Raw genomic sequence first — 25,794 nt, 5'->3', positions numbered from 1 at the left:
CAGCAGTTAGATGACACTCAGGTAGATTTGATCAACTCATCAGAGGATTATCCAAAAGAACTAACCTGAAGCCATCACTGACCTCTTGGAAATATGACTGTGAGTCAAGTTTCAGGCAGAACACTAAGTGGCACTGTGATGGTAACAAATGTCACATTCGAAATAAACAAAAATGTCAGAGGTCAAATTGTCCTCTTTCTTAAATCATTGCGCAACTGGATGTCTCTAAAGGAGGAGGGGGGGGGGTGGGGGTGGGGGGGGGGGGGGGGGGGTGATGCACGGAGCTCTGAAACACTTCGAGGAAACTGGATTAGTTCAATTCCAACAAAGTTAAGCAGACCAAGAGTGAGCACACCACGAGAAGACCAATGGAGAGTGTTGTCCACTAACAGATGAGTGTATGTCAAGCCGAGCCCACTTTATTTATAAAGCACTTTAAAAATAGCAACCACTGGCCGAAGTGCTGATGAACATGATGCTGATGTATGTTAGATGAACATGAGGGAATGACACCTTCCAGAAATGCAGGGGTGTGAACATCAAAATGTCACCTTGTGCAAAGAGAAGTACAGTTTGTATTTGGTGCTTTTTAAGGACTTGCTACAGACAAAACAGATCCAGCTGACAGCTCAGCTTCAGATATCCAAATTCAGTTCCTCAGAAGCATAAATGTAGCAACTTCACAAGAAGTAGAGGGTGTTTTTCAATCTTACCTTCAGCCCTCATGAATTCCTGCCAAATAGGTGGGGAAACACGCTCCTCGCTCATAATTGTTATAAAAAAAAAGGAGAATTTTATATTCAAACTCTGTATAAGTTTACAACAACGCTCTATTCTGATCCAATTTATTTCTAGGTTCTGTGACCTAAGACGTGCAGCGGCTCATTTTCAAATCAGAGCGAAACCAGCACAACAACCAACTGTGATGACCCAAATATTCTGATAATTTTTAGACAGAACGGCTTGATAAGCACTTTTATAAGCTGATTTGCTTCACTTATTGTAAGGTCTTCATCTGAAGAGTTAAAATCCTCTTGACTGATTCCCTTGTGCTAAAGTTCTCACCTTGTACTGATCACCTCAACACGCTCTCATCTTGCCACCTTCCCTCAGACTGGATCATAACGGGTGCTGGTGTTTTTATTTAAACACATCAATAGGCCTGAGTCAGTTTCACACTGCATCTTTAAAACGTACTTCACAAGGCAGACATTTCTTACTCAATGCTGCCCCCTTGTGCCCAAGTAAATATTTCCCTCTGCGCCGAAACAGAAAAGTTCATCATTATGTGGATATTAAGTATAAAGGCATATAAAATAAATGACAAACTCCAAGAGACTTAATCTCTTGGCAGATTTTAAAGAATAAATTGTATTACACCACGTGTTATAGATATTAATTTATTGGAAACTTTTGGAAAGACAGGGTTGAGAAAATATATAAACTGCTCCTTTTGCGATGAGGAGAGCTATAGGAATTGGTAGAAGGATCCAACCGTCCACTGCGCAGCACTCAAACGTGCAAAATTGGACCACAATCTTTGTTGAAAGGGACACAGGAAACAACTAAGATATACTGATGGAGCAATTTATTTGCATCAAATCTTAAAACACTGGAATATGTTCAGAAATTTGGCAGCATGCTCACACAAAATATCATAAGACGTAAGCACGCTCATACACAAACATGAAAAGTAAAGTGACCCAATGTGGGAAAACACGAGAGAGAAGAAAAGTCTTCGTTCTCCTTTGAGACCCACTGATGATCAGTTCTTATGTGCAGCCTTTAAGGAAAAAAATAAATACAAGTGTGCCCAGGAATTTGGCGAATTTTCCGTCCTAGTGGATAATCAGACGCTTATCCAAGTGTACGAGCAGGATGTTAAACAAATACCGCTGTGATCAGATATAGCTCATTTAGACAACAAATAACAAAATAAGCAGTCTGTGTTAAATAGTGTTTCCACAACATAGCTCATACATCACAAAGCCTGTTACACTGTGAGTGACACCAAGTCGATCATCACATCAATCACAGAGCAACCGAAAAAAAGGTTTATGTAACATTAGTATATTACTATCATCATCATGACTCAGCAGCAGCTTATCCATCTTTCATTTCATATAAATATAAATATATTATCTTTACTTACTTGCACATGAGAGATTAAGCAAATTAGCAATTTGGTATAAAATAAAACTTTTTTCCCTCTATCCCCAAGAGGAGAAAAACATTGTAATGAAACAGCAAAATCAGAATGTTTGCTTGTACAAATCAGCGTACAACCCCCCAAAATCCAACAAAAACAAAATACACTTCTCTAAAGGGGCCAACAAAACTACAAGATAATGACAGATGAAAAAAATAAATAAATTCTTTACTAAATTGTAAATAGGGTTTCGATTGGTCAAAATGGCTCCATTTGGTTCCGTGGTCGTGAGGGTGGGCTCTGCCTGCCAGTGGATCACCGCGTTTTCAGCAGCACTCTGTACATGGCGAAGCCCAGCACTGCAAACACCGAGGCCCCAACACTTGCTCTCAGCCAGAACGTGGAGCTCTTCAGGTCCGCTTGGCTTATGTGTCTGTCAATCAGAGAGAAACACCCAACCAATGTAAAAACAGACGCAACGTGGATGTAAGGATGAAAACAGAGATGACAGAGAAAAGGGAGATGAGCAATCTCCTCTATAAAAGGCAGATTGTGCAAAATCGAATGGAAATCTGAACACAGTTCGACTGTCAAGCTTTAAATCAATGCGACAAATTACTTTCACAGAAGAAAGCTTGAGAAAATGAAGAAAACTGATGACAGAACACGGCAAAAGCTTTCAAATATGGAGATGCCGAAGCGCAAGTCAGTAAAACTGATCAGTCAGTAAAGCTTTACAGTTCTGACACGATTTGGGAAGACTATTAATGAGTTAGGAGACCAGTGAAAGACAGCAACAGATGAAAAGGTGAGGACACCGGAAAGATAGTGGATCTAAAATATAAACACTGAGAGAACTGCTTACAGTCCTGCTTATTAAAAACTGTTACAGGAAACCATCGTGGGACACAAAAAAGCTGAAAAAGAAACACTAAAGAAAAGGGTGATGATGGACAAAATGTCTGTTATGAGAACACAACACTCAAATTAATCTGACAGTGTAAAGAGAAAAGGTTACAAAAAAAAGAAGAATGGAAGAAAAGCTTAAAAAATGTTGAATGAAAGCAAACACAAAGTCCAGCAAGGCTTCATGGGGTGGCTTGTACCATATATTCTGGTACCAATTAAAAGTTTTATCTTCAAGCATTTTGTTACTAGCAGCCTGTCACAAAGACACATCATTTGCACCTATTTTTCTGGCAACACATGGAGAAATGAGGGGTGGATCAAGACTTTTGGACAGGACTGTATATTTGGATCATCATTTTCTACAGCAAGACTGAAAACTACTCGTCTGTACTGTGAGTTGTAGAGTAGAAAGATTATTAATGTATGAAGCAATGAGTTTATTGCTTCATCCTTTTCCCACATGGTGGCATCTGCAGCAGCCTGCTGTGATGAATTACTGAAACACCCCAATGCCACGGAGCCGTGTGATAAAGCATAGCAGAATGAGAAAGAAGAAATGATGACAAGCAGCATGCACTGATGGCAGTGACACATTACAGAGAAAAAAGAAGTTCTCAAGAGACCTTCTGAGCACGACAGCGTAGAGTTTGGCCCTGACGGTCTGCAGAAGCTCAGAGTTGAGGAAGTTCTGACACAAGCAGAACGTGCACCGGTTACAAGTGCACATGCAGCGCAGCCGGGCGTGGCTGAGGAGAAACACAGGGAGGACGCAAACACCGGGAGTTACAGACATACAGGGTTGGATAGGACACACACAGGAGAGAAAAGGTTCGAGTTAAAAAGACTTAAAGAGTCCAACGTGAAAAGCCGATTCTCCTGTGAGCTATATTCAGAAAAAGAAGGAAACCAGCACAGTTGGCCCTTAAAATCACTTCAGTATTATACAAAAACACAGAGATTCAATTAACAAGACTACTTTTGAACTGGGTGAACATTCCTCTGGCCCCAGATTAGTCTCTTTGCAGTAACTGAGTGATTTGTAATGGGAAGCAGTTTGTGTTGACAGTGAAGTGCAGCCTGACCGACTGTCAAGAGCCTCTGGGAGGGATTCACGTTAAAGCTCGGCAGCAACCTCATGCATCCACAGAGCGCGGATGCATAACTCTCTGGCATCTCACTCAAAGCAACATGTCCAGAGGCCAGGGCATTAAAGCATCTAGAGTGCATGATGTCAAATAGTGACACTCAGAGAGAGAGGGAACATCCCCAGAGGTAACACTTTCACAGACTAAAGGCTCAGATTTAAATTGTTTTTAGAACTATTTTTTCTTAGGTACTGCACCATAGGTGACATCTAAAGTATAAGATATGAAAAGTAACACTTTTAGAAAGAGTCGGTGTTTGAAATGCCTAAATACATACGGGTACATGGCCATAGTGGTAAGTTTGGTGTAAATGTCTCTGTTGGGCTCTGCTGCCGTGTTGCAGGTGAAGGACTGAGGCGGCGGCATCTTGTGCCTCCTGCAGAACTCCAGAGGACTGCAGCCGTACATCTGTTTGACCTCCGGCAGGTCGGACTTCGCTGCGACCATCATAGATGGTGTCTTGCTGTCCATGAAGTATTGCTGAGCGAGAAAGACTCGTTAGGGCATTTTTTTTCAAGGTGCGCAAATGTGTGTCTTTTGATATTACGGCAACATCGGACACAGCTGTACCTTGAAGACTTTGGCGCAGTATTCAAAGGAGTAAGGGTTGCTGACATCATAGACCAAGCAGACTATGTCGCAGGCCAGGTCGGCATCAGACAGGTAGTCGAAGTCAGGAAACACTTCGTGAAGCTGGAGAGCAGTGGAGAGGATGTGAATTTAACACTTTGTTAATGTGCTGGACATGAGCGTGGCGCGTCTTTATTTTCTACAATCGGCTCTTCTGAGGGACCCTGGTTCTCTCCAGTCATCAGCTGACACATTGTTACTTTAAAAGATGGCAGATAAACTGCCAGAAGAGAATGACTTGTCTTTTTCCCCCCACCAGCAGTATTACTATAATGACTTTATCATATTTTACACACACAACACAGAATAATTTATTGTACCGTTTTTAACATGCTGTTGGGGACATTAGTCAGATGCAGCTGTTGAGAATATGCAGCAAAGTAAAGAACAAAAGAAGTCACAGCTATCCTGTGACAATTAAGACTCAACCATAATGAGGAGTCAAAAGAAAGTGTCCAATGCCTGCCGAAGGGCTTGGCAGTGGTCCAGGTTCTTTAATCAGTGATCACACAAAATGAGTGCAGCTCAAGTTAAACTCTTTTGTGAATAACTGAGGACGTCCTGCCTCGACCAATGCTGTTGAAATGTGAAATCTAACACTCCAAAGCTAGATGTTCCGCAGAACTACACAAAGGGCGGCCTTCGCAGCCGCACAAAACACAGCAGGTGTGCACATGCAAAGCTTATTGTCTGTACTCGTTCAAAAGTGAGCAGAGCACTGCAAATACTTCCGTCAAGCAGGGAGAAGTGCTCGCTCGACAAAAGCACGAGAGAACGTGATAAGAAGATTATATAACCGGCCAAGTTAAGCACCTCAAGATGGGCTGGCCTTCGTGGCTTCATAGCAGACACCCCTACATACAATGCACAGCGACAACAAGCCTGTTTTCCTCTCAAGGCTCTGTACCTCATCGAATTCTATCTGGAATCTAATAATGGATACTGTACTTAGGTTCCACGTGTGAGCTTTAATTTTAGCAAGTTTATGTCAACTTATGTACTGAAAGAACTGAGTAGGAAACAGAGAATTTTTAAACATGCCCAAACTGCAAGATCATATCATACCATGTATTCAGGAATGACTAATTACTAACTATAATGAGCAACTGGGAAGAGTTATTTAGATACTCACAAGAAGGTATTTCTCCTGGCCGTAAACATAGGTGGTGCTGATGGCATAGTAGGATCTGTGCTCCTCCTTAATCGTATTTTGACGCTGGGAAGAAAGAAAAGGTTATGATCCCACATTGGGGAATTGTTTTGCCGCAGAGAGAATCAAATCAGTTATTAGTCACTGTAAATTAAAAAAATGTTTGCTGTAATGTTCTTTTGTTGCAGTGAAGCTGAAGAAGCCTCTGACTGAACACAATTCATTGTTTGATCCATTACATACGTTGACTCTACATTATGTTGAACGTCCGTGTTAGATTAAGAAAATTAAGAAGTGTGAGACATGGTCTCCGTGTCCGACACTCGTCCGGGGGAGTGTCTGGTCAGCTGGTCACTGGTCAGCTGCCTACATCGACATTTAAACCAGGAAGAACTATATTAACCCAAAGTCTGCTAATGTTACACGTTTCTATGAGGATCAGGTGTGTTTACTTGTGCCTGGAAATGTAACCAGAGCTGATGGTTTTGTGGGAACATCCCATAAAGCCCGTCATTGTGGAGAAGCTTTGACCCAGTCATCCGGCCATCACAACTTGGCCCTCGTCAAAGTCCTTAGATCCTAGATCCTTACACTTGCCGGCTTTTCCTGATTATAACACATCAGCCAGCCCAATATAGCTCACCTTTTGACTGGTGCCATTGTAATGAGATAATCAGAGCTAATCACTTCAACCGTCAGTGGTTTTAATGTTGTGGCTGACCACTGTATCGTCCAGCTTATGCAAGGTGAGTTGGCACGAGTATTTTCATCTAGCTCTGCTTACCATGAGGTTCCTGCCCAGAAATGCTTGGAGGAAGCCGCTCTTTCCGCTGCCAATGTCTCCAAAGACATTACAACGGAAGACGCTGCGCTGGGTTTGCTTCTTCTGCAGGTCAATCTTCTTATCTCTGGTCACTGTAAAGGGGGGTGGGGTGTCAAAATTACTATAAACTTTTATAGTAATGTCGACATTACTATAAACTTGCCTGTAATTCCTGCTGCTTGGGACTCCTGCTCAGCGATTATCGAGTAACCAAGGTAACCAAGGTACTCCAAACATCGCTGGACATCCAGATAAGTCGTTAACCTGAGCAAAAAAGCAAGTTGGAGGTCAGATATCAAAACTAAAACAGGTGATACACCATGGACACCAATATAACATTCTTTAACTTTTTTATTCATCCTCTGAATTTTGGCCCTGCCACGTTTTTGATGCCAAGCAACGGCGCATTCACTGTACTCGGGTATAGGCTGTGACTATTCTAAATGAGATCACTATTGACCCCAAGGTAGAGATAAAAAAAAAAAAAATTTTAAAAAAAAGGTGTTTTGTTCACTTTTTGGGGAAACTTTATCCAAATTACTGACAGAAATACAGTCGCTTGTGTTGTTTCTCGGATTTTTAACTGAATACAGCATAACATCAGCATCAAGAGGTAAGAGGACAAAGACTCGAATGAATAAATTTGGTCTACTAACTGTTTCACAGCAGCTACTTTCTCAAAACACAAACACGTCCACATAAGTCTGCGTCATCACTGGATTTCATGGAAAAGATGACTTTCTGCCAGTGGAGGGTATTGGCTTGTGTGGTGGCAGTTTGAACCTCTTGTAAGATGCTATCGGCAAAGGCCTCCGCAGGCTGCAATCATTTAATTCTCTGCATATCGGCTTCAGCGTGACGCCTACTTACGTCCACTGTGAAAGGTACCCCTGGTAGGTGATCCAGCCCTGGTCATTAGTGCAAATTGTACTATTGACATCCGGGCCCCAGGGCATGTAGGGGAAAACGTCAAACAAGTCCCTCAACTCTTCAGGCGACAAGGCACAATCACGGTCCTGTGGGCCAGAAAGGTTAGTGTTGCAGAGAAGGCAATCACTCTCAGTGGGGTTCGGGGGGTGAAAGTGAACTCAAATAATTGCTTCTCACAGAAAGAGACGTCTCTGCCCATCACTTTTGCCCAAGACAACAAACATAGACTGAAGCACACATTCACAGTTGGAGGCTAATCACTACGACAGACAGATCTTGGCGCGAGCTGTCACTTTCACTCTTTGACAATCCCTCTTAACCGGGCTGCTAATTCTCTTGTAAATCCCACCTCTTGTAAATCCCACCTTGTACGTGCCAACAGGTTAAACCGCGTCTCAGCAGGGGAGCAGCGTTGGCGGCAGGAATGCCTTTCGGTTTGTATTTTGGGACCTGAGCAGCTTCCTGCAGGTGTCTCCTCAGGGCAGAGGCTAAAGTAAACACAGAAGCAGGTGCACAGGGTTGTACCTTGTCATGTTTGTCAAAGACGCTCTGGAGGAAGAGGTAGGCATTGTGATTGAGCTCAGTGGTGCAGTCTGGAGGAAGCTTCAGCCTGAAGAATGCGAAATGTGAGAGGTAAAGGCTCATTATCACATGAAGTACTCAACTCAGATTTACATTCTCAAAATACATTTAGGAACAAGTTGGTGGTTGGAGGGATGTCTTAGGGAGACTCACGTAGGGAAGAGATAGTCCTGATTTAACTCCAGATCGTCATCGTATCCGAACCTCCTCAACACTGTCCAGGTGGTTTCATGGCGACCTCGCTGAATGAACAGTGTGTGGAGGAACAGGAAGCCTAGAGGGGAGCATGACAGAGACACCAAAGCAAAGAGACGGGAAGAATTCCACCCAGGATGGTGACATGAGACACGAAAAAGGAAGTCGGCGCGCTCCCTCTTACCTTTCAGACTGAGGCCGTTGTCGCTCACTCCATCAATCAAATTCTTCCTCACCACGTTTTTCACATCCTCCAACGCCTGAGGCTCTAGAGGGGTGTTGAAGCATGTCCGCTGGGAGCGGTCACACAAAAACATTTCTGTTGTCAAAACTAGTAAAAAGGAAATGGATTTGCACCAAGAAGAGGAAACAAATTCACTTAGTTCATCTCTGGAAACCAAAGACTGGTTTACCTGGAAGAAGTTGAGCTCGTTGTCATTGAGAATTCCATCATTGTCCAGATCCGACACTTTGAAGATTCGAGTCAGAGCTTTCACGCAAAGTGGCTTCATCTGAAAATTTAGGCGACGAATCAAAAGAGGACTTTTAACTTTTCAAATGTTGCATTTCAGATTGAGCTCAAATAAGGGCATTAAAGGCATATTTTGGGGTTTTCTTTTGTGTGTGTGTGTGTGTGACTGTGTGAACTATTAATAGTAAATATCCACAATATGGCTTTTGCTGAAACTGCTATGAAATATTCACAGTTTGAGTTGTTTTAGTTGGTGAAAATTTTGCTCTTCTGGCGGCCCGGCGCAGTGTAGCTTTTAGCTTTAGTTCGCCTGCCAGGAAAGCTTCTGATTCTCCAAACTAAGAACACTCTGACCGCTGTCTGCTGCAGGTAAGATGCTGACGACTCATGAGTAATTCATACAACCCCCCAAAAAAACGATATCCCTTTAATGCTAAACAAGCTTGAAACGGCTGAATTAAACAAAAAGAGGTGTAGAATTCACACAACACAGTTTCCTTTGCTCTCACATCTTTTTTCTCCGGACTGTAGAGGGGACCTGTGGGATGGAGGACTGCCTTTTGGGCGTAGTAAAACAGCTCGGAGATGTTCTTCAGATTCTTTGCTGAACACTATAAACAGAAGGGGAAAAAAAGAACACTTACATGCACACTTTTTTTCCATTTCTAATATTGCAACGCAGATCTGTAACATATAGCATACAACCCAGAATATAAAAACCTTAGTCATTCTGCGCCTGTGAGAAAATGTGGCGCTGCTTGAGAGCTGTTGTTGCCAGACAGAGACTTAAGACACAGGATCTGTCTGAGCAACACTTCTAGTCTAATTAGTCAGTACAGGTGATGCTCCGTTAGCAAGAAGTCGGGAGCTAAAGAGTACCGCACGAGGACTTCAATACACAGTGAGCTCACAGGTGGACAGAAACAAAGAAACAAAGGTGGGAGAGAGCCTTGAACGTTTGGGAGAGCAGGCCCACCGCCCTGAAGTCCTCATCCTGTTGAAGGAGAAGAAGTGAGATGCCCCTTTTCTTTTAAGGCTCAAGGAGTGACTTGATCTCCAACAGAGAACAAGGGCCAAGAGGAGAAACTGAGACTGGACCTTAAACCGTGTGTGTATCACATATCCTCTTGTTCACACACCAGCTCATGAAAACAGAAAATAAGCATACTTCCAATTTGTGGGCTATGATTTATGTTTGGCATCATGGAGAAGACAACAAGTTAGAAACAGAGAAGAAGTAGCAACAGTGGTCCCATTAGGCTGACCTGTGCAACCTCAAATGACAACAGAGCTTCACATTTTAGCAGCTCAAAGTCACATCTGCATGAAGGGTCTTGATTCATCAGCAGCATCATAATCTGCACCACAATATACTCAGAAATATTCGGCCATTTAAAACAGATTCAATGAGGATGACTTGTTCGGCTCCTGCAATGAGAACTGCAGCAGAGGTCACTTTCTCACCTCCACACAAGTCTCTATCTCGCTGTACTGGTTCATAATGGGCAGTATGGTCTCCATGCTGCTGTGTTCCACCAGGTCAGACTTGTTCCCCACCAGGATCAGAGGAACCCTGGACACACAAACACCCCCACACACAGCACATTAAATGTGAAATGGACAAAAAATTGCACCTGGTATCAAACCTGGTATCATTTGTTTACATGTACACACCTGCTGTCCTTGTCTGTGTTCTCAGTAATGAGGGGGATCCAGTGACTGGTCACCTGTGAAGGTAAATATGCTCAAGTTTTCACCATCATGAGACACAACTTCTCATTTCTGAGCAGCACACAGTCTCAGATGTTACACTCTTTAACTGATGTGAAGGCTGTCAGTCGGTCTCTCACCTTCTCGATGGACTTCTTGTTGTTGACAGAGTAGACGATGCAGATCACATTTGCCTATGCAAGAGATAAATCCAGAGACCCGTTAAGCTTTTAACACTTTGTACCAAGTAAAGCACCCAACCTCTGGCAAAAGTGATGGAATCACCACATTCAATCAAGCTCATTCGTCTTTTTTTTTTAAATTTATTTATTTTTATTTCGCATCCTGATTGACAAAACGCAAACATGACAAAAAAAAACTGATATTCAAACGCTAAAAAAAAAAAAAAAGAATAATTTTAAAATATGGAATCACCTTGTAATATGCATTTCTAAAACAAGCATCGACACATATGCAGATGAGGCTACGGATGCTGGCTGTTCCCAGTCATCTGTGGCTAAACTTGGGAGAACTTACAAACAAAACGGGCAGGTTTTAAAAGCCAAACATACAGGTCAATAATTCTAATTCTAAGCATAATAATTCTAAGCAATATTCCAATATTCCTCCCAAACAGAAAGTGCACGAGAACGGAGATAAAAATAAAGCCGTTTCTCAGAAACAGGAGTCAGTGTTTGGGGCCGAACCATAAGAAACCACCTGAAGGAAATGGGATTTACATCCGGATCTCCATCCAACTGAAAATTGATGATGGAAGTTGAAAACAAATTTGGAACCTAACTGATGAAGAATATTGTTTTTCCATTCAAGCTTTCATAGAAGCCAGAGGAGCTGCAACAAAGTGCTAATTGCGATTTTTGTTTTGGTTTACGATTCCATCATTTTCCAACTCTCCTTCATCTGAAAAACACCAACTGACCTTTGAAATCTCCTGGAACAGCTGCTCGTCTGTCTGCTCTGCCTCTGTGGAGGGAACACAAGTGAAATAGTAGAGGGGGGAAAAAAGAAAAAGAAACAGGAAGTGCTCCTCTTTCCAACTTTGCCAGGCTCAACAGAAAAAAAACAACAACTCATAGCACAAAACAGCCATGTTCCCAAAGTACCTGAATAGTCAACAATGTGTGTGGGGACTCTCTCTGGTGTGACATCTGCAGGGATCGTGATCTCCTCAGCTCGATAGGGAACCTGGGAGAGACACAAGTGACAACAAGGATTTAATGATACAGGCAAAACAAAGGCGTTGAAGTCCCTCTGATATGAAAATGTATTCCTACCACATCTGGGAACTCCTCGCTGACCAGGGACATGATGAGCGATGTTTTCCCCACCTTGGCTGTGGAAGGAAGGGAGATGCAGTTTAGTGACAAATGTTGTGTTAGAGTTTAGTATAACCTGATTTACAATGGCTTACTAAGGCAATGGAATTCTCAGGCCGTGTCACTGGGACACAAATGTCAGGTCAGGGGCATTACAAATTAACTGTGCAAATCTGTGACCATGCTTTTGTATGTGAGCCATTATCCCACCATGGCTTTCAAGGACAGCGAACTTCCTGAAACACACTCACTGATGTGATCAACGATCCGCCAAAAGGAGCTACAGTCCGTTTGATACCAAAAAAGAGAACGCAACACGGTTTCAGAAGAGTGCCCTGAAATAAATTTAGGCAGCATCATCATGGAGACATTTGCTCAGCATCACATGCCAAGCTGGTGTCATCTGTGCAATTCCAAGTGAACACCACAGGCTGACTCTGATAACCAAAGCTGTGCAAACTCAACTGTAGTTAAAAAAAAAGCCAATAAAAATAAAGCTTTACTTACACTCTCCAACAAGCAATATCCTTACGTCCTTGCGCATATTGTCCAATGTCGTCAACCAAGCCGGCAAAGAGGTTTGTGGTCAACATTTATGCCCCCTGCTCTGATGAAGGATACAGCCGGCCAGCTCAACGCGGCCTGGCTCGCTCGCTAATGGCTACGTTCGCATCTCGGCTCCGGTTTCTAATGGTTCAGAGCGCACGAGACACCGCAGGATATCTTCATAAACCGTCAGTTATCTGGAGTAATAATGATGTATTTCTAAAACTACAACTCCACCTGCCAGACACTCCCAGCTTGACCGCAATAATGCTACATTGGTAAAACAGCGACTCACACAAACTTGACTGTTACACCACCTCAGCATCAGCGGCCAGCCGGGAGCGGAGCCTGTATGCGTCCTTTCTCGTGCCTTCCGCCACGCCTCTTCCATTCAGCTGACTGTGGCTGAAACATAGTTTAGTAGTAAAATGCTCGCGTACAGAAGTAGTAAAAGCAAAACGTATCCCCTTTGTTATCCTGCAAATGAGAGCTTAGATAGTGGCTGTTAATGTGGAGATGGTGTTTTTAGACGTCTCTGTTTTCGTGTTTGATCATCTCGAGAACATTTATGGTGCCGTGAAAATGGCACGGAGTGAGACATCTTGATTATTTTTTATCTCATCCTCGAAAAGTCAATGTGCGCCACCCTGCGGCAAGAAAATGAACAGCAGCGAACACACGATGAAACTTGCAGGGTACATTGGATATTCCAGCTATTGCGTAAACTATTGTTTTCTGGTAGCGAAATCCATCATGTGTACAAAATAAACTGAAAAGAGTCATTCTCACGCCTTTCCCTTGTCTTTTTCAGTTTCTAATTTCCTTTCAAATGGTTAATTACAACAAACTAGTTGACAAAGGATTATATATTGGGCCATGGCAGTTGCTCTTTTAGGTTGTTACCTTGTACTAATAATCAACCCCATATAATAAAATAATAAATATATAGAGAGGCACATCCACAATGCATATCATTTCAAATTCCAAATGCACAATGACTCAAAATGAATAAAATATCTATGACAAATTTGAATTAACTTGAATTTCTATTTGACAGATATGCTGCTTCTGGCAGGATATGACATATACAAGAGAAAAGAATATCAAGTAGAGTTATTAATGATGCATTAGAATTATTTCAGTCTTGTTTTAATCATTAAAATGCTATGTCCAAATTGTTAATACCCTTTATCAGTGTCAAAGTCTCTGTTTGACAGCCTTAGTTGTATTTACTAACAACGTCCCTCGCCAGATTCCAGATGGGATTAAGGCTCCAGTTTAGACACTTCTTGACCGCTTTGACTCCATGTTTCTGTCTTGATGGTAGGTCCAATGTTTAAAAAAAAAAGTTTTTCTGCAGCCTGCCTCACGTTTTCCTCCTTACTTTTTTTTGGACAAGATTTGCTGGTCTAATGGCTGAAAAAAATAAATAATAAACTCAACTGCATGACATCCCCACTACCATGCGTGACCATGAGGATTTGAGAGAATAAATGCTCCTTTTTCCATAATTTTATCATGTGATTTTGTTTTTGCAAAGGCTAAGCAAGCGTGTTTCTGGCTTGGTGAACAGGAGTCTTCTTTGGTTGTCAACCATATAAAGTTAACCTTGCATCTGTGGCATTGGAAGTTCTAACGAAACAGAAATACGAAAATAAAGACAAGGTGCCCAATATGTGGGTGGACAGAGAACAATGTCAACATTCTGAAATAACCCTGACAGCTCTGGATAAAATAAAACAAAAAGTAATAAAATAATAACGATTAATCAAACTTTTTTCAAAGGAATACATAATTGTTCAACTTATTCTCCCCTAAAATAAGTCATTAAATAGAATTGAATAAAAAAATGCATTACATTTATTCAAATTTAGAGTTTTACAGATCCAAAGACAGTTAAAAAATAGTGTGTAAGTATAAAATATTGCAAAAATGTACAAATTCCATTAAAAAAGAAAAGACAAAATGTCAACAAAAATAGGTCCATATTTGAATAGATACGATATTTTGCTCCAGCAAAAGCATAATATGTTGCACAGGAATGCTTTGATGAGTTGCTGTTGTAGCACTGATGAAACAGTGATGGTATTATTTCAAAAGACGCTGCATGTGATGTTCAAGGATCTTCTAAAGAAACAGCATTTTACAGGAACGTCTGCGTATCACACGCTGTGTCACATTGGAGACAGCTGTCCGAGTCACTTCCCCCGTCTCAAAGTGGCTTCATCTACGTAAAAGTGAAAAAGGGTTTGCAGTGAGGGTTCAAATATAAGTTTCAGGATGGAATTTAGCATTAGTTCATAAACACAAGACGGCATCTGCATTGCATCAGGTGGAACAACATTATCTTACTAGCATAGTCCTCTGGAGTCATGGGTTGAGAGATGACTCTTCTGAGGGCCTCCATCCACTCTCTCTGCTCCTGCATCTGTTCACACATGAACACAAACTGCCTCCCCGGAGTCTCCAGTGTGATCCCGCAGTGCCACCTGCCTCCCCTTGTGCTCCGGCCGCTGCTCTCTGACACAGAGTAGCCATGGTTTTCTGTGCCAATGAAGACAGCGCCCAGCTCTGTAGCATCCTAACAAGCCCCACAGAGGAGGAAGAGCACAACTGTAACTGACAAAGGCCTTGGATGTTGTGTTTGTTGCTCAGGCTCCATGGCTATCTGCATACAGACACAAACTCAAGACACATCTGTTGTCAAGTTTTACTGGCAAGTGTTAACGCACGTACTTAACACCGTCCACTTGCGACTGGATCATCCAAGCAGCATGTTAGCACCAGGTCTGAACATTTACAAATCCTCATTTTGGACTGACATATGCACTTGTTTTGGGTTCGAAATCTAAAATAAAATTAGTCTGTATTTGAATTACCACAAAATCCTGATTTTCACTACGATTATTGTGGCCAAAAGCATTCACAACAGCAACATTGTAACATGACAATAATGTTTCAATAGAATAATCAAAATATATACATTTCTATTAAAAATTAGTAATGTGGAGTATTTTTTGTCAATTTAATTACACTTAGGATAAGATGAAAGGAAATTTAAGAAGCATGAATTCAATATTCTACTCTATCAACTGAGATCAAATCACTGTATTATCGTATTGTATATCAATATATCAGTACAGCATCTTTTAAAATCCTGATTGTCATCAATACTGGTCTCTCACAACACCCCCAGCTGAAGGATGAGTGACTGTATGAATTTAAATCACTGATGTGTGATAAAAATTACTTTTTTTGCACACTTCACTTGTTTTCTCTGTTCATTACCAGTGAAGATTTAAAATACAGAAGCTTCCTGTTCATTGAGCACAGGGTGAACCACCTCTTCTTGAATGGTTCCCGTTGCTGAAAACACAAACCCACCAATTAGTCCAATTAATTTGGCAGATAAACCAAGGGTGAATGTACAGAAATGACATGATTAATTGATGCACTTGAACGGACCGTTGGGCCAGTTTTCTCCATGTAGCCCTCCTTCAGGCAATGAGTTGATATCTGGGGTATTAACTGTGGAAAGAATCGATTAAGAGACACAATCAGACTCAATACAAACATAAACTTTACGTGTGACGGCGTGCCTACATAATATCGACAGCTAACGACTATTTAACATCTTTGTGATACTTTTTTTTTTTTTAACAATTTACTTATACTTGTACGAGCAGAAGTGTAGTGTGTGGTGTGGCAGATAAAAATCCTGCTTATATGCAGGCATTCAAGCAAAGATGACAAAGATCAAACAGATGAAAAATAAAACAAACACAGGCCTATACAACAAGAGGAACGCCCACCCACAGCAATGAAATATGGAGGTGGTTCTGTCCTATTGTTGGTTTCTTTGAAATGTCAGGCCATTCTGAAGAGAACTGTGATAACATCAGAGTGTAATCTGAAACCTACGGATCATTGTCCTTACCAACAAGCCCATGATGCTGTAAAGGTAAAAATAGAGTACAATCGTTTTCATTTCTTAGGCTTTGTAAATCGTAACACAATGAATATCATCTGTTCTGTACCAGGTCTTAGAATAAAGAAAATGCACCTTCAGATGAACAACACACACATATCACACCGTGCGTTATTTTATCTACCAAAAGCTAAACCAAAATGCAAAAGCGATGTGTGAAAACTGAATAAATCCTCACTGCTTCCATAGGAATTAGGAGGGTAAGTAGCAGCCAGGTGCTGCTAATTAAACACACTTGATTAACTGATCATCAGCAGGTGTGAGCACCTCTATAAAATCAGAGGTTTTGGCAGTTTGCTGGTCTGGAGCATTCAGATGTGTGTTAGCTGCGGTCCAGTCACCTGGAAAGGGTTAAAAAGTAATTTCCGAACTATTTTGAGCCCGTCGTTTTACGGGAAGAAGGATTCTACACAAGTGGAACCCATTCGAGGCAGTAGTCAGTCTTCCCAGAAGTGGAAGCAAGTTCATCAGCAAGTTTCAGGTTGTGCAATTCTCAAAGAAACAGAACTCTGCAAAAAAAGAGCTACATCTGAGACTCAAGCCTCAGTTAATGTGTTGAACGTTAAAGTTCATTGACTGAACAAGTATGATTTGTTTGGATGGGTTTCCAGGAGAAAGTCTCATCTCTGACAGCACCACTTACATTTGTAAAATTGTATCGGAACAAACTACAATGTCTGGAACAATGTCCTTTGGACAGACAAGACCAAAGAAGAGATGTTTGGCCGTATGAGCACAAACACCTCAAATCAAATGTCAAGCACGGTGGTGGAGGGCAGATGATTTGGGCTTGTTCTGCAGCCACAGGACCTGAGCACCTAGCAATCACTGAGTCGACTGTATATCAAAGTATTCTAGTGTCTGACAGCTAAAATGTTATATGAAATTGAGTCATACAACAGGTCGACGATCCAAAGTAAACCAATAAATCAACAACAGAATGAGTGAAAAAGAAAAGATTCAAGGCATTGCAATGGACCCACCAAAGTCAAGACCTCAGTCTAAATTAAATGCTGACCTGAAGAGAGCTGTGCAGAAATGAATGTCTGCGAACCTCAATGAACTGAAGCAACATCGTAGAGAGGAGTGGGCCAAAATTCCTCCACAGTCATGTGAAAGGCATCAGTTAGTTCAGGACGTTGGTACGAACAACTTTCATGGGTTGCACATAGTCTTTCACTTATTGCTTTTGCATTTTGGCCTAGTTTTTGTCAAATAGATGAACGTGTAACATGTCATGCGTTGCTGTTCATCTGAGGCTGTATTCACCTGATTCTAAGCTCCAATAAGGATCAGATGTTTTATATTTTGTCCTAAAACATAAACTCTTAGAATTAAAGGGGATGTCATTTATTATTCACATTATTGTACATTCCCGTCAAGTAGCATTCAGGTTAGATGTTTTTCCTGGAACATATTTTTTTGGAATTAAAGCATAGAGTGGCAGCTGTATAACCAACAGCATACTGTAGTTAAAAATCATTCAAATATGCATTATTCCACTTAATTTGACTGCATCAATTGACATGATTTTCATTCAAATCACTGGAAAATCAGTGACCATGTAGGCAATTGTATGTGATAAACTTCAAAGAAAATCTATCTCACCTCATTGTTTTGAAGAGTTGGGTGTTTCTTTAGGAGGTATGCCAAGCGCGTAGCCCGGATAGCATTGAAAAAGGATACAATCGCCTGGAAAAGGTCAGATATAGAAGACTATATCAGAAAGACAACAACACAATAACACATGCTTCTGTGTGAAAGTGTACAGTCTGCCTGAACAGTTTCATAGTCTTTAATAAAACTATGCGGGAGTGTACAAAATTAAACTGTGGTTAGGGGGTTAAATAGGCTGCTGTGACATGTTAGAAGTAGCACTGTAGCAGCTGGCTTCACCTGCCCATCCTCGTGGTAAACGAATATGTTCCTTGTACGTTCATCCTCCAGATAGGAAATCTGCAGACCATGGTTATGACCAATCTTCTCTGGCTGGAAATGTGCATTCAGATCCTTCATGCTGATGACAGCTTTAGGAACCTTGGACTTGGGTTAAAAAGAAAGAATTGAGTGAGACTACAGAAGAAAAAAAGGAGGTGTATTTCTGGAGTTGTGAATTACTAAGAGCATCTTACGTCTTCTTTAATGAAGTATCTGAGGGTGAAATCTTTCTGTGACAGCAGAAAGATCCTCTTAAGAAACTGCCTGTTGTCTTTGCCCTTCTTCCAGAGTGTTGACTCAAACAGATCTGGGGTGAATACATCAAATATAGTCAAAAAAGAAAAAGATGGTACAAACAATGAAAAACAACCAAAATGCAGAAGCACCACTGTGGAGGAACTTTTCCCACTCTTCTTTACAACATTGCTTCAGTTTGTGGGCATTGGGTTGAGGTCTGGACTTTGACTCAATCACTGCAACACCTTGAGTTTTTTTTTTCCAATCCATTCTATTGGTGCTGTGCTGAGGGTCATTGTCCTGTTACATCGGTTTCAGCCAAGCTTTAGCTGCTGGACAGATTGATTGACATTTGACTCTTAAATACTTTGATACACAAACTAGTTTGTGGTTGACTCAATTACTACAAGATGCCCAGGTACTGTGGCTGCAAAACAAGCCCAAATCACCCCCCTTTCCACAACCGTGCTTGATAATTAGTATGAGGTTTTTGGTGTCTAACCTAAATGGCACCGTGGATTATGTTCAAACATCTCCACTTTTCTTCTCATCTGTTCAGTTGACATTATTCCAGAAGTCCTGTGGTTTGATGAGATAAGGCTTTGCAAACTTAAGCTGTGCTGCCATGTTCTTTTTAGAGAAAAGAGACTTTGTCCTAACAATTCTGACAAACAAGCCATACTTATTCAGTCTTTTTTTCTAATGTACTATCATAAACTTTCACATTTACTAGGTAAACTCAAACCAGTAGAGTTTCTCATTATACAATATATAACACACACATTCTCTTTTAACAAAAACAATTAAGACAAAACCTACACCAACATGCAGAAATGAGGAAAGAAACTGGAAAGAAACTGCAGGAGTGCTGAAAGGAGATAGAGAAAATCAAAACTAACAATTCATTATCAAATTTGAACTCAAAACCTACAATAATGCAATCAAACAGGCAAGAATTTCCCACTTCAAAAAACTGATCTCTGACAATAAAAACAATCCCAAATTTCTCTTCTCCACCATTGATCTTTTAACAAACAGTAATTTAAGCAGATCCCACACAACACAAACAACATCAGGGACTCTCTGCGAGGACTTTGCAGACCACTTCAAAAGTAAAATTGATGACATCAGATCCAGGCTTTTATCTCAACAGTTTTTAGCCGTCACCATACCTGGATCATTGCTTTTACCTGAGGAAACACTGGAGAATTTGGCCCTGGTTGATGCGAGGACACTTGGTCGAGTCTTCTCCCAGGTAAACCCTATAACCTGCCTTTTAGACCCAATCCCCACACTGTTTTTTAAAACATTTGATGGATTCTTTGAGGAATAGCTTTTAAACATTGTGAATTGCTCTCTCCAGACGGGTGTCTTCCCCACCTCTTTTAAAACAGCAGTGGTGAAGCCCCTTCTGAAGAAGAGCAGTTTAGACCCAAACATTCTTAACAATTACCGGCCTGTATCCAACTTACCATTTTTAAGTAAAATATTAGAAAAACTGTTTTTTAACCAAGTAAATGATTTTTTAAACATGAATAATATTTTAGATAAGTATCAGTCTGGTTTTAGGAGGAACCACATCACTGAGACAACCCTCTTAAAGATTTTGAATGACACCAGGTGCAACTTAGATAAAGGCCAGAGAGAGAAACTTTTAACAAAATCTTAAACCATCAAAAACTGTAAAAAATCTGGGCGTGATTTTTGACTCTGAGCTTAGTTTTATTCCACATATCAAAAACATAACAAAGATAGGTTTTTTCCATCTTAAGTGTCTGTGTCTCTCTCATGCCAGCACGAAGGTGCTGATGCATGCTTTTATCTCTTGTCGTTTATATTACTGTAACGCCCTGCTCTCTGGTCTTCCAAAAAAAGTGTATTTCTAACCTTCAGCTACTTCAGAATTCAGCCGCACGAGTGCTGACAAGGACCAGAGGGCGGCTGCACATTGCACCTGTTTTAAAATCGCTCTGTTGATGTTCTTAAAAAGAGGCTCAAGACTCACCTTTTTAATCAGGCTTTCATTTGATTTTATTGATTTTCTTTATTCCTTTTAATCAAACTTTTTATCACATTTAATTTTTGTTCTATATTATTTTAATTCTATATTTTAACTCCATGTTTTAGTTAGACAATTTAACTATATGAGCTGAAAAGCTTTTTATCTATTTTGTTCATTTTATACATTTTTATATTATTTTACTGTTTTAGTCTTTCAGTTATTAGCTCCAGTGTTACCTCATGGGGGCCTACCACACTGGGAGCTACTTTTGGTCCACTGACGGGGTGCTGTTCTGTGGACTGCTCTGGCCCGTGTAGCTCTTTCCTTGCCTTAGGTCTGGGTGCCCGGCGATGTCTCTGTCTGATAAGTGCAGTGGGTCTGAGCTTGTGTGTGTGTGTGTGTGTGTGTGTGTCTGTTTGTCTTTGTGTCTCTCTGGGTATTTATGGGGGTGGGAGGGTTGGTATGTTTATCATTGTTGTTTTTAGCCTCTGTGAGGCACTTTGTGTTGCTTTTAAAGTATGAAAGGTGCCATATAAATAAAATTTGATTTGATTTGACCTGAATGCTCCAGACCAGCAAACTGCCAAAACATCTGATTTTATAAAAGTGGGCAATCTTGCTGATAATTGATAAATCAAGTTAATTTGATAACCAGCACCATCTTCAGTCCTATAGAAGCAGTGACGGTAGTTTTAGGCAGTTTCTCATACACCGCGTCTGGATTTTGGCTTAGTTTTTGCTGAATAAGTAATGACAGTGAAATATGTCACATGCTGTTAATCTGAGGCTCTACTGACCTCATTAAGACCTGGTGAAGACCTTTTTTTCTTAATGGTGTTCTGATATGTAAAAGCTTGGAATTGAGAGAAAGCATACTTTCTTTTTCACATGACTGTATATTATTATGTAGAGATAAAAAAAAAGAGAGCCTACTGTGCAGCTTATGATCAGAATTGAAAACAAGTGCAAAATTCTTTGCATTTTCTTCTTATGGCAGGAAAGTTACCTGAGTTATAAGCTTGTAGAAAGTAGTTGTTTTCTCCTGTGAATTCTCTTCGTTCATACTTTGCGCGGATCCATTGATCCTTGAGAACACTGAAAGCAAAAAATCCCATTCAGATTTCTTTGTGGAAGTAAACACACAGCCTGCTGTTGATGAGTGTTTGTTGTTGTTTTTGTTTTTTTTACTGGCAATGGCTCGACCTCTGTATTGTTCCTCTTTTCATATGTGCAACATAACCATGAGAGTTGATTGAGTGATAAGTGCGGTAACAGGCACTCACATACAGTCTTTTTGTTGCGGTTTGTAGAAAAATGCTGGGACGCACTTCTCAAAAATAGCTTTGGCTGCAGAATTCCCCCTCTCCTGCATGAACTAAAATCACAAGATATGAGAATTAAAGGTCACTCAGTATTAATACACTTCCCTAACATTTCTGTCACTCCAGTTGATTATAAGCAAATCATGCATGACACAAAAGGACACATTTACCTATCTACCCAAAACGAAGCATACTGAAATCTGATAAAAACACACATTTTAATAAAAGGAAGTCACTTTCAAGGAAATGCTGAAAAGTTAGATTGAAAAGAAGACTACTGTGCAAATTTAACGGACAGAAATGTAAACTGAATAAATAGTAAATGCACGGTAACGGTAAAACACACTAGAAATCAATACCTTTATGAGTGAATCCTCCCAGTAATCTAGCCGTATGGATTTGACTTTGCTGACAGTGGGCAAATTACGATGCATCCCTGAACAGTTCAGGCACACAAAGACACCAAGAGTGTACGAGGCCCAGTCAGGCTCTGTGAACAAAAAGGATCACAGTGGTTATTTTGTAAGAAGGTTAAACACAACTGTATAAAGAATAATTTTTGTTTTTATAATGACATTATCTGTCTCTTCCTTTAACACAAGCAAACGTTGTAAAAACCGTCTTTCTGGTGATAAAGAATCGGGTGTTATAAAAGGAACAATGAGGTCATACCGCAGATATACAGCAGCCACTGCTTCCTCTTACAAAAGTTTATCACAAAACGTGACTAGGTTACAGATAATCTAATTTGTTTAAAAACATCACGTAACTCCAAACTGCCGTTTACCACTATTGCACTTTCATGAACATTTTAATTCACATTAAAAAAGCTAAGCAGAAGTCAAACAATCCTAATACACTACCAAAATTCAGTGAACTCACCAGGAGCTGCACAGTCAGCACACAAGTTGTTTCCTGGCTGCTGCACCAAATCCAGCAAGATTTTGTGATTTCTTCCCAAAGTGGCCATAGATGAAGATCTTCTATCAAGACTGACAGTCAAATCCAAACTAAATTAACCTCTAGGTTTTAATTCCATGGTGATTCCTCACATTGGTACAGAACTCTTCTGCTCTGTAGCAGGTGAAAACTCTGTTTCTTGTCACTGGCCCAGTATTTCCTCTTACCAGAGCAGCATCATGAAATATATTGTTCTCTACACAAATGCAAAGGTCCAGAAATAACAGAGAAAGGAAGTGAAACAGACGTCACTCTGCGACAGGGTAACGGACTTATTGTACAAGCTGATTGGCTCATAAAAGAAGTTTGACTGGTGTCGATGAACTGATATCATGTTAGTTGAGGTTGACAGAAGGTAAACTGTAAATTGTTAAAAGCAGTTTTGCAAGAATTTAAAAGAAAAATGATGTAACTACATGTATTGATGTAAAGCTTGCCTCTATCTGCAAGCTTTACATACAATATGTTGTTATCTTTTATTTTATCTTGTTTCTTTTTTTGATTATTACAGTAAAAACTCAACTTGGATATGATTCAACACCCCTCTCCTCATTGATGTCATGGGGTTAAATAAATATGCTAACATGGCTAATCTCTGCTGTGATATCTCTGCCGACCAGCAGATGGCACCAGCCCTTTCCAGTTCACTGACACTGCTGTGCGGTGGCCAGTTTTTAGGACCAGAGATTATCCAAGGTCGCATGCAAGTGGAAGTAATAGTATCGTAATTTATTAATTTTCTATCAATTCCTAGAATATCAAAAATGCACCACTTGCTTTTTATCAGCAAAGATGGCCAGCTTGCTGTCAGCCTTGTCACAAATGCTAGCGGCTGCCTAGCAGCTAAAGGATGCTAGCTAATGTGGCAGCAAGGCAGGCCAGCTGACTGCTGCTCACTCACTCTGGCAAGTCTTACATTTATAATATTGTTGAAAGCTGTGATACTTCCACTTGCGTGCAACCTCTCTTGTTAAGTATATTCCTGTGTTTACAGTCCCTGCTGTAGAAGCCATGGTTGCTACTGCCTGTTTAGAGCAGCCAACTTCTCCTACGGGTAGAAGTCAGCTCCACCCAAAGGTGGTCGGGATCGGTTCCTCCAGTGTTTTAGGTGGACCATACAGGCTGAAAGACCTCTCATCTCTCTCAGACTGTAGTTGGTGCTCTAGAGATTCAAAGCAGAAATCCCCAGCCATAGCATCAATGGCCGATTTTGCTCAGATATCTTGCAGCACACAGGAAACATATTTTGTACAGACGTTAAAGGGGAACTCTGGTATTTTTAAACCTAGACCTTATTTCTGGCATGAAATACGTTTATCTACTCACCGAGAACAGTTTGGCGAAAGTCGGCGTCCTTCGGAAACTATTTAGATAACTCGATCGGCAAAAATCCATATAATGGAGTGAATGGGGCAATGACGATGCAGCTTCTAAATAAGGCATTATCTTTCTTTATTTCACCAATACTTTAAGAAGAATGAATGAACAAATGTGTACTATTGCTCTGTTAGCTCATAGATGCTGTTATGTGGCTACTTGCGGCTATAGGAGAGCTAACGGAGGGATTTCTACAGAGCAGCATGCGTATCGATGAAGTCATCCCACTAGAGTGCTTGTGTCAGGATGTTAACTTTTGGGTTTGAAACAAGACTGTACTTGTCTGTCTGTACTTTTGTGAAATGGTCTAACTTAGATTAAATTAGTCTAAGCACAAATGCTAGATTGATCTCTTCACCATAGACCAGATTTTGGGAAACCTTGAGCTAGGTTTCTCAATAGGTATGTCGGTGGTGAAGACATGCAGAACTGAAGCAATATTAAATATTTGATGTCCCTCTCTTCGTTTAAAGAATCTTGTCAGGTTATTAAGGGAACTTGCCTTTTCCCCATTTTAAACCATTTTCCCTCTATTTCACTTTTTTAGCAGATCACCTTGTGCTTGTTAGTGACATTGGGGCAGCAGGATGCTACAGCACTGAATTTCAGGCCTCAAAATTGTGAACACATACACTCTGGGTCTATGAAGCTATGCTCTAGGAAGTTGTGCAGAATGAGGTCTAGCACTGTCCTGATGGAATAATAACAAACCTTCTAAATGCCATAAATTTGAATGTAAATGTATTATTAAAACCTTGGACATTATTATTGAAATAACTATATAAATATAAAACAAAAGGTAAAATAGAAACTCAAATATACAATGCTGTAATCATTTACTTATTGTACTACATACATATGCAAAACTGAAACATAGGACCCTTTTAATCTGTCCAGAATTTATCACGACAATATCTCCCTTGGAGTTCCTTCTGTTTCAACATATACTTAAATCAATGATGAGATTTTTATCTTTATTGTAGGCCTATGATTTGCTTAATTTCAAACTAAAACACAAACACAGTCTGAAACTAACGAAATACTTGTGCTCTGCATTTTTTATATAGGCTTACAGTACATGTTTCTATGCATTTTGGTCTAGAATCAGTACAGAAATACAATAATGCGAGTGAGGCAAGTCCTGATGTCAAGATGCAGCCAGTAGTTGATTCACATGACCACTTCCAATGAGACAAATCAGCATCTATCCTGATGTGAACAATGTAATAAAATAAAAAGGTGCATCTGCACCTCGGCAAGGAAGGAATCAGAAACAAGAGTTTGTGTTGTAACTCTTCATACTCTCATACACTAAGTGACGCCGTGCACCTTTAACTTTGTTTTGCCATGGTCGAATAAAACAGGGAAGAAATCCTCCGGAACGAATGCGAG

At 40.6% G+C, this 25,794-nt stretch overlaps 2 protein-coding genes across 5 annotated transcripts; both read right to left on the bottom strand.

Moving 5' to 3' along the window:
• Positions 1-1,571: 1,571 nt before the first annotated feature.
• On the bottom strand, positions 1,572-12,970 carry rhot1b (ras homolog family member T1). 3 transcript variants are annotated; one of them, XM_072383437.1, is made up of 21 exons: positions 12,874-12,970; positions 12,540-12,719; positions 11,991-12,049; positions 11,820-11,901; positions 11,636-11,679; positions 10,836-10,889; positions 10,660-10,712; positions 10,450-10,558; positions 9,495-9,596; positions 8,927-9,025; positions 8,698-8,806; positions 8,472-8,592; positions 8,262-8,346; positions 7,677-7,822; positions 6,970-7,070; positions 6,768-6,898; positions 5,966-6,049; positions 4,774-4,896; positions 4,481-4,683; positions 3,682-3,804; positions 1,572-2,582 (listed from the first exon to the last, which is right to left on the bottom strand). In XM_072383437.1, exons 2-21 carry the CDS (start codon positions 12,574-12,576, stop codon positions 2,465-2,467), a joined length of 1,983 nt encoding a protein of 660 aa, XP_072239538.1. In that variant the 5' UTR covers positions 12,577-12,719; positions 12,874-12,970; the 3' UTR covers positions 1,572-2,464. The 3 variants fall into 3 exon arrangements, with proteins under 3 accessions (XP_072239538.1, XP_072239537.1, XP_072239539.1); XM_072383436.1 differs by having other exon boundaries at positions 12,540-12,921; XM_072383438.1 differs by lacking the exon at positions 3,682-3,804 and having other exon boundaries at positions 12,540-12,921.
• Positions 12,971-14,468: 1,498 nt separating this feature from the next.
• On the bottom strand, positions 14,469-23,226 carry LOC140304698 (arf-GAP with dual PH domain-containing protein 2-like). Of its 2 annotated transcripts, none has more exons than XM_072383435.1 (11): positions 22,948-23,226; positions 22,425-22,555; positions 22,027-22,118; positions 21,750-21,838; positions 18,699-18,811; positions 18,463-18,609; positions 18,175-18,258; positions 16,044-16,106; positions 15,847-15,944; positions 14,931-15,159; positions 14,469-14,805 (listed from the first exon to the last, which is right to left on the bottom strand). In XM_072383435.1, exons 1-10 carry the CDS (start codon positions 23,033-23,035, stop codon positions 14,949-14,951), a joined length of 1,116 nt encoding a protein of 371 aa, XP_072239536.1. In that variant the 5' UTR covers positions 23,036-23,226; the 3' UTR covers positions 14,469-14,805; positions 14,931-14,948. The 2 variants fall into 2 exon arrangements, with proteins under 2 accessions (XP_072239536.1, XP_072239535.1); XM_072383434.1 differs by having other exon boundaries at positions 14,471-14,805; positions 15,867-15,944.
• Positions 23,227-25,794: the final 2,568 nt, after the last annotated feature.

Source organism: Leuresthes tenuis, unplaced genomic scaffold (genome assembly GCF_036924035.1).
Source record: "Leuresthes tenuis unplaced genomic scaffold, fLeuTen1.0.hap1 SCAF_4, whole genome shotgun sequence".
NCBI classification, from domain to species: Eukaryota; Metazoa; Chordata; class Actinopteri; order Atheriniformes; family Atherinopsidae; genus Leuresthes; species Leuresthes tenuis.
The sequence above is the reverse complement of the archived record's forward strand: the minus strand, read 5'-3'. Positions and strand labels throughout refer to the sequence as shown.